This window comes from Harpia harpyja, chromosome 5 (assembly GCF_026419915.1).
Source record: "Harpia harpyja isolate bHarHar1 chromosome 5, bHarHar1 primary haplotype, whole genome shotgun sequence".
NCBI classification, from domain to species: domain Eukaryota; kingdom Metazoa; phylum Chordata; class Aves; order Accipitriformes; family Accipitridae; genus Harpia; species Harpia harpyja.
This window is the reverse complement of record NC_068944.1, coordinates 70767009-70781634: the sequence shown is the minus strand read 5'-3', so window position 1 is coordinate 70781634 and position 14626 is coordinate 70767009. Positions and strand designations below refer to the sequence as shown.

Here is a 14626-nt window from a genome sequence, read left to right as displayed (position 1 = left end):
TATGCAACGCTTTATATACCCTGAGCTCCCTCTGAAACAATCAATCACAGCTATTTCAGGCTGTTTTCAAATTAATCCCTCTAAATAAGAGTCCAATATTGAAAGAAATAGACGCTCTTCACTGATCTCTTACAAATTTCTTCATAAACACCTTTTCATTTATCAAATGCCATCAGCAGGTCTCATCCCCAGTTACTCCTACATTGTGAGAGATTCTGTTATTTAATCTTACATGCACTGAAACAGCCAGACAAAAATGAGAATAGGAAAGTAAAGACATGCTGATAATTGCAGCTGAAATGCTGAAGTACCTACTGACATGCTGGGAGTGCACAATAGCTTTGAATTTTCTATCAGAAAATAGAAAAGATATGTTACCATGTGCTTTAAGGATGATCACCATGTAATAAAAGCTCTGTAGATATTTTCCCAGATGTATCCATAACTTTTTTTTAAAAGGTGACTTATAAGTCTTGTTACCTCTCAAGACTTAACTTCAACCTTCAGTTTCTCTTGAAACACTTTCTGTCATGACTAAGACTAAGGGATGGAGGAAGAAACTGCATTCCTTGCATAACTTCAGGTTTTAATGATATCATCAGCCACAGCACCGTAAATGGAGAGAACCCTGAGGGCTGCACTCATGCCTGGGCAAGTAAACGCAAGAGAATTTCACCCAATGTATTAAGTGCAATTTTTTTTTTTTTTTTTTTTTTTTTTTAAGTCTAGACTTTAAAATACCACTAATTGTAGAGGAGCACCACTAGGTAAATGGGCATTTTAGTTTACCTTCCTTTCAAATTACATAAGCAAAATCAGCAATTCACTTCATGTTAGGATTTTACATGTATTAAACCACATGCTCAGGTATTCATCAAGACTCCTCAGCAAGGATTACAGTTCATTAGAGATGAACCAAAGTGCTCTCAACAGGCTCCACTGCTCTCTTTCTCTTAGGATTATGGTGCTGAAGGCCCAATGAACTCTAGTAATTTAATACAAATTATTTTGGAAATATACATGACTTGGTATAATGAAGAGCAGACCCTGGTTTAACAAAGGAGCTAGAGACTTTCACAGGTCCCTCACATTCATCATGCATGGTAGAAACACTTGTGATTGCAGTTTCATCCTGAGTTTCTCTAAGCATCATATTTACAGTCATATTGTCAGTAGCAGTAAATATGCCCAGGTACCCAGGCTAAGGATTTGATTCCTGGGTTTATGCAAAATTTTTTCCCAGCCAAATAATATTTCCTGAGTCTTTACAGTTCAGTAAGTCTGAAAGAATAAGCTTTCACAGAACATTTTAACACTTTCATTTCCAGCCTGGCCTGGAGACGTAAAAACCATAAAGACAGGAGGCTTACATTTTTAATATCTTTCTCAAAACCTGTATCGGACTTCCTACCTAAGAGAAATCCTCTGGACTTCACAATACCTATATCATTATGATGCATACATGGCAATATATGATATTTTACGGTTAAATTCCGCACCCCCCCTCTGCTATCTTCTGCTGCCTTCTCTGTCTGCCCTTACTATAATACCTGATAACGTTAGAACATTCTCTGTCTTCAAAGTGGTAGCATTGCATGCAGAGGTTTTAGTCCGGGTCACCATATCGGAGCCTGGAATGCAACAGGGATTAAAAAGCATAGTAATTCCCTTTATCTTTCTTCCACGAGACAAAATCATCCTTAGTTCCCAAAATTTAACAAATATTTTAAAGTGCACCATTTAGGAAAACTCCTTAGGTAGTTCCACCAACTGTTGAATCAAAAATGAGTAAAACTATCTCCGTATAACTCTGAGGAAAACCTAAACCAAAACACGCTGTTTTGAGGATAAAAGTAAATGCCATACCCACAATCACCATGCATTCAGCCTCAGTGCTCTGGAGGCTGTGTACATTTATAAAGCAGTATCACAAATAATTTGTGCAGGTCCTGCTGTGTACATTGCAACATTCAGAAAGTAAACTTGCAAAAATAACACATACAGGGTTATCATGCTAATAAAAATAACCCATCTAGTTATGCATAAAGTGCCAAATTATTATGGTACCTGGACACTGATGGGACAAAGGCAAGTGTCTGCATGGTACCATCTTCACAGGTATTAAAAGTTATCAAGTAAATTCTCAGACACAAGAATTTACCCAAATTTCATGAAACTGACAGTAGCAGAATTACTCCAGATTATACCCACCCCTGCCAGAAAAGACTTTTGAGTAGTGTCTCAATTTGGACAGTATAAAATAAAGTAAGAATGACACTTCCATTATAGAACACACATCTGCCACTGCCCACAGTTCATCACAAGCTTTTATAACAACTTCTGAGAGATAACTCACCTCTCCACAGGTAAATTTTCTGAAAAGTAGTAAAATTTCTTTCTGCCTCTTCTACCAACTTAGAAGCTAATAAAGAAAAAAGTTTGTTAGAATAGCCGCTCAAATTAACAGGTAGTACTGAAATGCTCAGAAATTGCATTAAAAATGCATGATTAGACTATGCATCTAATTTACAGTACAAGACCCTAAGGAAGAAAGTCCCAGGTGTGCTGGTGCTAGTCTGGGTCCAGGGTACCAAGGCTTTACTCTATTTTCCATCATTGCTTTTTCTGTGTAGCTCTAGACATCTCTCTTTTTGTCTTTGCTCCAGACTTTGCCTTTCTTTCAGATTACTGGCTTGAATCTGCCTGAATTAAATACTGCAAGTATTACAGGGGGACATACTAAACACATTCTTGACTTTCATTAATGTTCACACAGTAAAACATGAGAGGTCCATCTGTCTAACAATGCATCCAGTTAGAGAGTTCTTATTCTTTTGTGATTGTACAGATATGGATTTACTTGAGAAAAAAGCACAAGAGCAGGCTGGTTAAAAAGGCAGAGTCTATACGAGAATTAAAGAAAAGTAATGGAAATTGAGATAATTCATTGACGTACTTCCACTGAACACTTGTCCTCCCAGGGTGAAGGAAAACATCTTCTCTTTTTCATCATAGCTCACACCTTTACATATCCCATCTATGACAGACATTAGTGTTGGACTCCAGCCATTTGCATTGCAGATCAGCACGTCTGGGTAGCTCATCAAACTACACAAAATGGTACCTAGGTTCAGGCAAAGAGAGAGTTGCATCACCCCAATAATGCTTTGCACTTACACAGAGCTTTTCACCCAAGCATCCCAATACTTTCTCTAAATGCCAACTGAACTTGTGTCACCGAGATAGATAACCTTTAGCATTGCTACCAAAAAAAAAAAAAAAAAAAAGGGAAGAAAATCAGAGCCATACATTCAAATTGGAGTACTAAGGTTAGCTATTCATACCTAAACTAAACATTCATAGCCTGCCTTTCAGAGATTTTAAGCACATACTGTTACCACCTAATAAAATATTACTATTATCTGATAATACCCAACAGCGTTCTCAGCACTTTATAGCACCACGGAGACATATTTAATCCTTTGGCGGTCTTACAATCTCAGGCTCTGAACCAAGAAAGCACTTACATTTTTACTGGGATGGTTTCCTGGACTGGTGCCTGATTTCAGTCAGCCCAGGCTTGAGTCTCGCCCAGCATCGCGATGTGAGTCAGGGGGACCAGCATGCTTAAGGCCAGGTGTTCTGGCGTCAGTCTGTTACCATAACGTCTAGACAATGCTCAGCTCTTGCTTTGTACTTGCTGTCACAGCTCAGGCATTTCTATGGTTTTACAATGCCCTCTCTGGTTTGTTTTTATGGACTGGGTACATGAGATGTTGAATATGCTACTTTTTTCTTCTTTTTTTATTTTTTTTAAAACAAAATGCTAGTCCAAGTAATGCATTTACCTGTAGTATTGATGCAAATAGGTAACCCCAACTAAACAGAGAGCTCAGCAACATTCACCTTCTCCACACCCCCTTCTACGCTCACAGGTATGGAGAACCCCCAAATTTGATGGTAAATGTATAGAGGAATGGACTTCACAACAGAATCCACCTAGAATATTTTGATGCAAAAAAATATGAGATGCCAAACCAGAAGATAATTTTCTGGAAACATTTGCTTGACAACTTCCACAGAGAAAGTTTTCTCAAATCCAGGATCACTTTCCACTCAAAACTGGAGAAGTGCTGGCCACATAGCAGCCAGTAGCACGTGCCTGGATTTGTAAGAGCCCGTCTTTAAAAGCCTGAGACATCTCAATCAGAACTTCACTTTTTCTATAGGAAATGCACCTCCAACGGAAAAGTTGATCCCATGTGAGCTTGAAAAGAAACTACAAAAAGCAGGCACTGACATCAAGTGCTTAAATTTGCTGGCAGAATTGTGGGCTCTGCCTAAATCCCACCTCTGCCAGACTCTGTCCATCCCACTCCCACTTGCTCTCCTAGCTAGACACCCAGACTTAGGAGATTATAGCATTCCTGCATGCAATAACATAACATAATTCCCTCTTTAGCATCCTCTTTTCCTGCTCCAGAAAGGGAGCTGATTTACATTTGCACTACAAGGACTCTGTCTGGAGGCACTGTCTTAATTCCATCAGCTGAAAGGCACCAACTTCTAGCAACTGAGCTGTGTTACATGAGGGCGGAGGCATTTTCAGAATGATTTCTCTCATCCAGATGCAGATGTCTAAAGCAGGTCAAAAGAATAATCCTTTCAAAATGTCCATTCCTCTCCAAGAGCAGCTTGCTACCTCAGGCCTTTATCTCTATTGCTCCAAGTCTTTGGCATTACTCAAATTCTGCCTACACCAAAAAATGTCAGTGATGTAGAGGCAGGCTGCTGACACTGCTGTGATGTAGAGATAGCTGTACTGTGTCCAAAAATGCGTTCTACTCAGTTAGTGTTGGTTTTCTACTGCAGAATTTTTTATTTTGCAGCTCGACAATACCTCCATCAAGTGCAATCTGACTCAAGATGAAGCCGTCACAGCAAGAGTCCCAGCTGCAAGTCTGCCGACAGAAGAGCTGAGCATCAGTCAGAGATGTGCTAGCTGCTGAGAGCACCACGGAGCGATACACGCCGGAAAGCACATTCTGAAAACTGGTTCTTTCAAAGGTCTTGAGTCCAGATGAGTTAAATTCTTGTCCTGGGTAGACAGAACAGGAAAGAATGTTCAAAAGAGCTCAAAGAGGAGATGGGATGCTTTTGGATTGCCTGCAGACTGGAGCTGGTTGAAAGTTTTATGATAAAAACTCAGCCTTAAAATTCCTTTTCTAGACCTTGAGTTTCAGATGCAAGATAAGATCGTCAAATGGTTTGGTGCAATTATACCCGGATAGTTGGTCAGAATGTACTGCCAGGGTAGGAAAACCAGTCCACTGTACCAGCAAAGGGCTCCTAAATCCATGTATGCAGTAAGGTTGGTAATATTCCACTTTCAAACACTACATTAGTAACTCCCAGGTATAAATGAAATAAAACTTATCTCACTAAAAAAGTAAAATGTGGAATTTGGCCAGCATAACTGCATCTGCAGTTAAGGCTTCTGCTGACTAGACACATATGTAAGAGGACATGATTCATATAATCCTGGATCTAATTAGCAATATAAACAGAAATCTAGAGCAGATCTGGTATCAACAAGATTTTGACTCCAACAAGCTCAGGGGACTTGTCTTTTTTCAGGGGAGACTTAGCTCTTTATTTTTATTATTGTTAATAAATGGTGACTCAGAGGTTTGATAGAAGTAAAAGGAAAACAGTGACAGCAGAGAGTTTTGACTCAAACTCTGCAGCATTCTGCATTTGGTTGTCTTCTTTCAAATTTGGCATGAGGCTTAAAGTAGGACATACATTGGATAGGACATGCAGTGATATCAATCACACTCTAAGCCAAAAAAAAAAAAAAAAAAAAAAGTATCTTGTACTTTCATTAGTTCAGCTGAATCACTTTGGGATTCACTGAAGAGCAGGTTATTTCTTGGCTGGTATATTAGTAGGACAATTCACAATCAAAATTAACGTAAACTGTTAAATTATGTACAAGCTAGCTGTTAATAATATCTTATATATTCAAATAACAAACTGTTTAATAAAGAGAAATCATAGTACAGCAGAACAGAACAGAATAGAACAATACACTGGATAGAATTTGAGGGGTTTTGGGACTATCTGCTGGAGAAAGCCATCAAAATGGCTTACAAAAGCTGTATTCCTAATTTCTAGGGAACAAGACATGAAGGGAAGATTTGATGAGGTTTCTGGGCTATCACTAAATGCTAAACTCTGAAAAGTATTGTGTCTTCTTAAACAAAGATGCTCCACACATTTAGTCATGATCCTATATAGAAGTAACGACAAATTTGGGCACAGCAGTCTAACATTAGAGAGTGACTCGCATCTGGTACCTCTCTTCAAATAGACCATCACTGCATCTCCCTCTGGATTCCTGACATGAAGCAGGCAGCTGAGACGACTGATACTAGTGGCAGCAGGGTTCCCCAAAACACCTTGCACCTGAGACAGAAAAGAGGCACGCACAATAAATACAACCTAATCGATTTCCTCTCCTAAAACACATTTTCCTTATTCAGAAACTCAGGGGGAGGAATTAGCACACATGGCTTATAACCATCAAAGCTCCAGGTGGCCCAGTGTGGACTTTTTTTATTCTATCAAACTGAGATCTCAACTCTTCAATGCCACATTGCAGTGTTTAAAAGTAGCGAATAGGAAGATGTTGCAGTGCTAAGGAGCACACAGTTCATACCCTGGGCTAGAGGAAGGCACCAAGAACTGATGACTGTTTCAGCTGACCTGATTATCAACCTGGATACTTCTAGTCTGGATTATCCAGATTAACCCTCCTTTTAAGTTAACCAGATTCCCTGACTGCAGGAGTTCAGCATGTTTTAAGAGCAAAAGTTTCAGCCAAACACTGAGACATTCAGATGTCACTTTTGGAAACATCTGGGTGTAGCTGCTTTACCAACTTGCAGGAATTTATTACTGCCACAGTGAAGAGCAATGCGCAAGGGGTCAGGTAATAGTCTGCCTTTCTTCTGTGATGCCATCTACTTATATGGAACATACAGTATTATGATAAACACATATTTTTAAATATGATCATTTTTACCAATCCAGAGGTGCTGCAGTTGAAGTTGACTTCAGCAGCACTGTATAATTCACAGAGAACTTCAGCACCAGCAGGAGTTACAGTTGCAAAACCACATGCATCTTCCCTGTCACAGCCTGAAAAACAGGAAAGAAACCTTAGGTTTCCTAGCATTTCATATGCAAAATTTCTGCTACAAATTCCACTGCCATTTGCCTAGTTTTTCATACCTCTATCAGACTGCAAGCACATGAATTTCATTAGCCAGATGAACTTTAGTATTCAACTATTTTAGTAGAGGGTTAGGTTTTTAAATTAACTTAAATTAATGCAAAAAGTTTTTCTCACCTGATGATACAAACAGCTGAGTTAGGTCTAACCACCCACCCTAGTATTTACAGTCTGGTGGACAATTTTGCCCGAGGCAGGCAGGGAGGACTCTCACGGACCACTTTGCCAGCACATCACATCTGCCTGATACAGTAACCCCATGGCAAACAGGTTGTGACAAATATTGGAGCGATAGGAAGGAGGGAAACATCAAGTTCTTCAATCGTGCCGGCTGCCTCTGCAGCAACCACCTGGCCAGTGGAAGGGAGCCATCCCCCTCCGGATTTACTAGTGGCTGAAGATCCTTCTGCCCTTACACACTCACCACTAACTTGCGCCCACAGCTCTGCTCCTAGAATAGGAGGTAGAAATTTTTCCAAATGTCTTTAGCATAAAATCAACCAGCTTTGATCAAAACATTATTAGAAATGTAAGCTAAGCTGTCTGACTTTGTAGGGAAGCAGAGAGGGAAATACTAACCCTTACCCTTTAGTGAGCACCCCAGCAGTAATATTTTGCAGTAGTGCTGCCATTTGACAGTGGATGTAACCTATAACAAAAATACAGGCTGCGTGCACTGAATCAGATTGCTTATCAAAGGGGCATCTTTTCCTCCCTAATTTCATTCCTACGGTTCTCTCAGCTCAGTCTCTTGCTTTTGAAGGTCTCCAGCTTCAGAGGAAGGTGCAAGAAACCTTATAGTATACAGCTAGGGGATGATCTGGTGCAGGAAAATAGTTCTAGTAACACATATAAGGCTTAATGTATTCACTTCTTAGCATGAGAGATGACTGCTCCAGCTAGATCACAGCATGTGACACAAAGCCACTGATGTCTGCCCTACAAACGGGCCACCTGTGCTATTACTGCCTGGGTGTCTTTATTTTGAATGTAACCCCTCTGCCTCTCTTCACAGTCTGAGCCTTTGGAGACAGAAGGTGAGACTGATTCAAAGCAGCCTGAAAGCAGTGCAGTGATTCCCCTTGCAAAGTTTAGATGACTTTGAACCAATATAAACCAGCAAACATGATGTATCCAGAAGTAATATAGTATATACACTGTAAGGCTCGGCAGAGGAATATCTCTGCACTCCTTATAATATCCTTCTGACGTAAGCAAGGATGATTATTCCTCTTTTATGTGCCAATCAGGTAATTTGGGAAGAGGTGAAAGCTTGGTTTTCACATGTCCTGAACACCTAATCCTCCTTCTGTCTGCACGTCTGAAAAGTCTGATGAATGTTTCCTGGTCTGAACCTCAGCTCTCATCTGTATTGCAAACTATACTAACTGGCTTTAAAGTCAGATGACTTGTCTGAAATGGTATGTAAAGTCAGAAGACTTCTTTCTGAAAGAAAGACCAATGTCTTCCCTGAACCAAGGTCACCAAAAGTTGTAAATATCTTGCAGTGAATTGGTGCTGAACCACAAAATACATAGTTCATCTAGGAACTTAACTATAAGCTCATCATATAAGAAGATTATTATTTTCCATGATTGTTAGTGTTGTCTCTACAGATTTTCTGAGAGTTTTCCTCACCTGAAATGCACTGAAAAGCTGGACTTTGCAGGTCTCCCCCAAATGACTGAGACTGAAGAATTTGAGCTTCTTCTGACCCATAAATCAGTCTGGAGGCAGGAACTCTCTCAAATTTTCTGAGCACTAAAGAAAACACCAAAAAACCAACCAGGTACTATTATCAGTTCCCATGCTGCAGAGAGACAAAGACTTTAGGTAGAAATAAAAATTGAAGAATTCTGTAGGGAAAGAGGTTTGCTCATTAAATGATGTACCATAACTCCACAGATAACACAGGAGACAGCTGGACTGAAGATATAATTTCTGTTTAGCAAAAAAAAGTGTCACAAGATCTTTTAAAAAACAGTTAGCCAGGAGTGGGCTGGAAGTTTATATTCAAGTGAGACTTCTCTTCCAGCAGCAGACTGGCCATCTCCCATCACTTGTTCGTGGCACTGAACCAACTATTGAGTCAACGGGGAAACCAACTATCTGCAAAACAGCCACTGAAACAAGAGCCAGCTCCAACAGAACTTGGTTAGAAAGGAAATCTAGGAGCCTCATCACGTGTTTACAGGAGCACAACAGCCTGATCTCCACTGACTTCAGGCTCAGGGATCTATCCAATGTAGGATGTCCTACATGCTTCTATTTTACTCCTTTATTCAACCTTTGACTCCAGCCTGTCACTTTACTTACCAAACCCTTTTATCTACTCTCTCTGAGTTGGACCCACTGCACCTGAGCGTAAGGGTGTCTGACAAGCAGCACTGTTCACACTCTGGGAAAAGCTCATGGGGTCTACAGATGCAAAACTCAAAGGTCACTAAATGGGGCGAGAATCCAATTTAAGCTCCAGAATGTTTGGCCCTGGTCGTGCCCTGAAGAAGATTATAATCTGGTGAAGGGACACACAGTGGTACCACCACTACCCGGCTCAGGTTGCTACTGTGTTACAAAGGGGTTTTGGTACCGTGTGTCCACATGTTGATATACTGGTATCTTTCAGTGAGCATAGCATATTAAAGAGAAGGGAAGAACGTGGTGACTAAGCATCACCCCTGTGGTGACCAGACTTCTCCTCAGAATGCCCCAAATGAAAGCAAACCTCTGGCTCATTGCAGCCAATGCCTGGCCTAGACCTAAAAGAGCTAAGAAGCAGGAGCCCTGGTCTGATCTCGGACCGTGGGAGATGTCTGCACACGGGAGAACTGGAGGCTCAGCCCTTCTCTTCCCTGCGCATTTGGGCGCAGAGGTCCAGGAGGAGCATCCCAGGCCTCTCTCCCTGAAATGTCTGGATAAACCACAAAATAAAAGTCAGGGATAAGTTCTTAAAACAATCATTTGTACTCTTACAGCAGAACAGTCAGGACTAAATCAGAAGCAAATGTCCACTGTTGTTAGGGCTGAGTCAGCAGATGCTTTTGATAAAACTGTCATTTCTGCTCAGAAAAAGCATGAGGGCTAGCCAAACATTTAACACAAAAATATCCTTGCACTCCAGCTCGGCTGGGGAGAGGGCTGAATCATGGTGTAAACAGAGGTGGAAGTTTTTCCCTTCCTAGAAATACAGGACACCAAAATACAAGCATCAGCTTAATTCTGCACTAAACTGAATCCCTCTACATCTGCAACTTGCAGTGATGCCTGGTTAAAACCAGAATTCACATATTTTCATAAAACTGAAAAGAAGCAGAGTTTTTGTGTTGTTTGTACTTTTTGCTGCCATCATTTCTAATTCAAAATAAAAATTACATTTTTAAATGTTTTTCTTTTCTTCTGATACTTTTTTCCTAATTCTGGCTTCATCCCACCCCTCCATTTTCTCTGCAATAATATGGGAGAAAAGTAGAGGAAAAAATAGGAAGTGTAATGAAACACTAAACTGAAAGCATTGCAAAACTAATAGAAAAGCTGCCTTTTTTTAATTCTTGAATTTTGGTTTTTTAATATAAAGAAAGATAAAAAAATTGCATTAATGAAGCTACTCTGTCAATAAAAAAAAAAAAAAGGTACAACAAAACATATTCTACCAGCTCCCATTTTCATGAACTAGTTAGTTCACACTGCCCTCTTCTCAACAGTAATATAACTACTCAGCCATTTCACAGGCTTAGTGTATAGCAGAAATTCTCCATCTCACTTACTACTAGGGTAAAGCTCTAGATCCTATCCCTGCTGCAATGAATGAATGAATATTAAGCGTGGCTTAAAATATAACAAGAGAGAGAACAATACAAATGAGCATGGGTTGTTACAGCTTATTACTGTGCATTCATACAAGGGAATTCTTCTTCCATCTGAAGACTCAAACCCCCAAAAGAGCTGGGTTATTTATTGACCCTGCCCAATCACCATCAACCTGTCAAAGCAAGATCGGTCTTCAGACCCTGCTGTCTTGTTGCATGCTGAATTCAGTTACAGGAAATAGAAGGGGTAGGGCAAAAAGTAAAAATAGAGATAATCAGTTTCGCTTTATATAATGTTTTCTGGAAATGCAGCATGATCTTTAAAAGAAAAAAATGAAATTAAATTAGCCTGTAAATTATTAAAAAAAAAACACAACCAGATTTCTTGGGTGTTTGTTGTTGTTTTTTTAAACCCTGAATTGTCAACACTTATAAATATTTATTTGTAATGAAATCTTCTAGCATGACGCACAAAAATAAACACAGATATCTACAACTACTCCATCCTGGACAGAGCCAGAAATGCTCATGCCAGAAGGCTCAAGGTAAGTAAATAACAGGAGAATTAGGCTGCTGTGAGTCCTCTGCCCAGACAAACATCCCAACAACGCTGTGACTGAGAGCAACAGAGGCTAACACCTTGTGTCGATAACTACGATCAGTCTCTGAGTATGCTCAGGGAAAAAAATAGCTATTTTAACCGAAGATAGTTTTGCGACCTCTTCACAACCAATGGCTCCCATTTCACACTTCTTCCACTGATCACACTTGTCCTAAGACATTGTCTAATTCAGAGCACATCATGACATAAGTTTCTAAACTGAATATTCCATTAAATTTGATACCAATCATATGATGAGTAATAAAAACTTCTGGAAAACTATTTTTGGGCAAGGCAAAAGCTTTGAGGCTGAGAACCGTAATTAGACCTTACTGCAGGCAGTTTGGGGACTGTTTGATGCATGACTTTTTTTTCAAATTATTCATCCTTGAGAACTGGCATTTCACAACTGTGTTCAAGCAGAAGTTCCCCCAGCTTGCAAGGATATGTTCACCAAGTCAGATACCATACAGCAGGAGCCCAGAGGGTGACGTTATGCTGCAGCTGTGAGGTCATTGCCAAACACAGCCTATTATTTCACATGAACACACTGATAAGTGATAATTTTACGAAGAAATTAATCATTCTGCTTCTTTCCCATTAGTCCTCTCGTTACTCTTTTGGGTTTCCAAGCAGACAGCAGGAGGTCAGCATACATCAAAGGCTGTCAGCCATCTGAGAGTGCAAGAAACCTGCTTCTCTCTCTTCCCTTACCAGAAATAGCTTCCCCAATATAGTCAAGAAATGCAAAATTAAGGAGGAATGTGGCTTAAGGCAGAGGCCACAACTATGGGAAAGTGAATCCCCACAAGCTGTCAAGTGATGAGTATTTTCATAAGGAGGTTTCACTTATGTGGGGCCAAAACATATCCAAAATATTCTTCTGACACTTACCTAGGCACTGGTAGTCTGTAAGGAGATCATCTGTTTCAGTCCAGTCCAGTGCTGCTCCAAAGCTATCGACGCAGAAGGATTTCTTAGTGTCAGGGTCTTGTTGGGAAGGTCTATACTGGCCATCTTCATCACACTGCAGACCCTGCTCATTGCTTTGACAGTATGAGATACCTGTTACAAGCAAACAAGAAAAGAAAAAAGTACTTTGATAATGCTGTTACTGGGTTTCACAGAATGGTTCTGGTTGGAAGGAACCTTTGGAGGTCATCTGGTCCAATCCCCCTGCTCAAGCAGGGCCACCTAGACCTGGTTGCCCAGGACGATGTCCAGATGGCTTTGGAATATCTCCAGGGACGGAGACTCCACAACCTCCCTGGGCAACCTGTGCCAGTGCTCAGCCACCCTCACAGTAAAAGTGTTTCCTGATGTTCAGCTGGAACCTCCTGTGTTTGAGTTTGTGCCCACTGCCTCTGGTCCTGTCAATGCAGTAGGAGAGTGTTTCAATGCCGTAGGACAAAAGTGCTCCAAGTACAGCAGCGACTTCACCGAAAATTGATCCATAATTTGCAGTGTTTCATGCTCTGAAACATGGTAGTCTCCCTGCTTTGTTGCTACTGCAATTCATATTCCAAACATTTTTAGGATTCTCTGCCATTGATCAAATCTCCGTTTATGCTAAGTACTGTAAAGCAAAGAAGTACAGAGAAGGAACTCTATATTCATACAGGTTTGTTCAGTGCCTGCTGCAATGGATCTGTGAAATGTTATGAACAACAGCACAAGAGCCATCACATCAATTAAATCAGCAAAAGCTTCAGACTTTTTAAGGAGACAGCAGGGAAAGAAAGAAAGAAGCAAGCTAAATGTGTACAACATGGCTTTTTGGAAAGGGCTGGCACTGAGACTCAGCACACAGGTAAGGTAGAAACAGGCAGGGAGCAGGTTTAGCTGCAGGCACCTGCAGTAAAGAAAACCTAAAGAGCAAACTTTTAAGCACAGGAGTCCAATACCAAACAGGGAACACATATGGAAATGAAGAATGACAACTTTAGGCAAAAGCTAATTGATGTCAGGGTGCATTATAATAAACCTGTTCTTTTATCGCACCTAAGAGAATAAATAGGTTGAAACAGAACAAAGCAGACTCTGTACTCACCTATACTCCCAAGAAACCCATTCTTACTACTCACATTGATTTTTATGCATGAGCTAATTCTGCAGACACAACTGAATTGGGACTTAATAAGTAACTTTCTTTACGGAACTGCATTCCAAAATAGGTCATTTAAACTGAATACACCACCTTTAGTGAACATATCGATACCTGCTTTGTGAGAAGTGTTTGTATTTGCAGGGGAAAGACCTGCACAAAGACAAGATTACTTTAGTGTTCATGAAAGTGACAATAAATGAACTACATAAGATGTTTCTCACTGATACTGAACATCCAGATATCATTCCTGAGGACAATGAACACGTCTTAAGGAACCACAACATCCTGGATGAGGCTGACCACTCGTTTCTCATGCATTTTTGGTCAAAACACCAGACAGTTTGTTCTGCCCTTGTAAAAATGTCTTTGAATGTATGCAGAACAGATCATATCCATCCAAAAAACCCCAGAGGAAGGATTTTTTTTTTTTTTTCCAAACTTACAGATGGAAGAAAAAAATTCCAGTAGTTGTTTGAAGCCAGAACACAAAGGATAAGGGAAAAAATGAGTTTAACTTACAGTGATCAGCACTGATGGCCCCATAGGAGTTGGTAGTTTTGCCCACAGGACACTTGATACAGGAGGAACGTCCTGTCTGACGCTGATAGTAGCCAAGAGGGCAGGGAATGCATTCATCATTCTGGAAATGACTGCCTGGAGGACAAATAACTGCAAAGAGAACAATCACCTTATTACTCTTTTGGAATCTAACCAGTTCAGGCATTTGCACACATATGTGTGGGTATGTATATATATATATTATGCTGGTAGACTTGCCATAGGCTTCAAGCTTTTAATATATGTATTTCTAAGTG

At 40.3% G+C, this 14626-nt stretch overlaps 1 protein-coding gene across 1 annotated transcript in view; it reads right to left on the bottom strand.

The window, feature by feature from the left end:
• The window catches only part of TG (thyroglobulin), a 158675-nt gene that overhangs the window by 103700 nt on the left and 40349 nt on the right, over positions 1-14626 (bottom strand). Inside the window, exons 21-29 of the mRNA XM_052786814.1 lie at positions 14331-14480; positions 12599-12769; positions 8936-9058; positions 7088-7203; positions 6360-6468; positions 4901-5098; positions 2957-3124; positions 2357-2422; positions 1551-1631 (exon numbers count right to left, since the gene is read on the bottom strand). Coding sequence (XP_052642774.1) covers positions 1551-1631; positions 2357-2422; positions 2957-3124; positions 4901-5098; positions 6360-6468; positions 7088-7203; positions 8936-9058; positions 12599-12769; positions 14331-14480 — 1182 coding nt within the window. The remainder of the gene's footprint in view (positions 1-1550; positions 1632-2356; positions 2423-2956; positions 3125-4900; positions 5099-6359; positions 6469-7087; positions 7204-8935; positions 9059-12598; positions 12770-14330; positions 14481-14626) is intronic.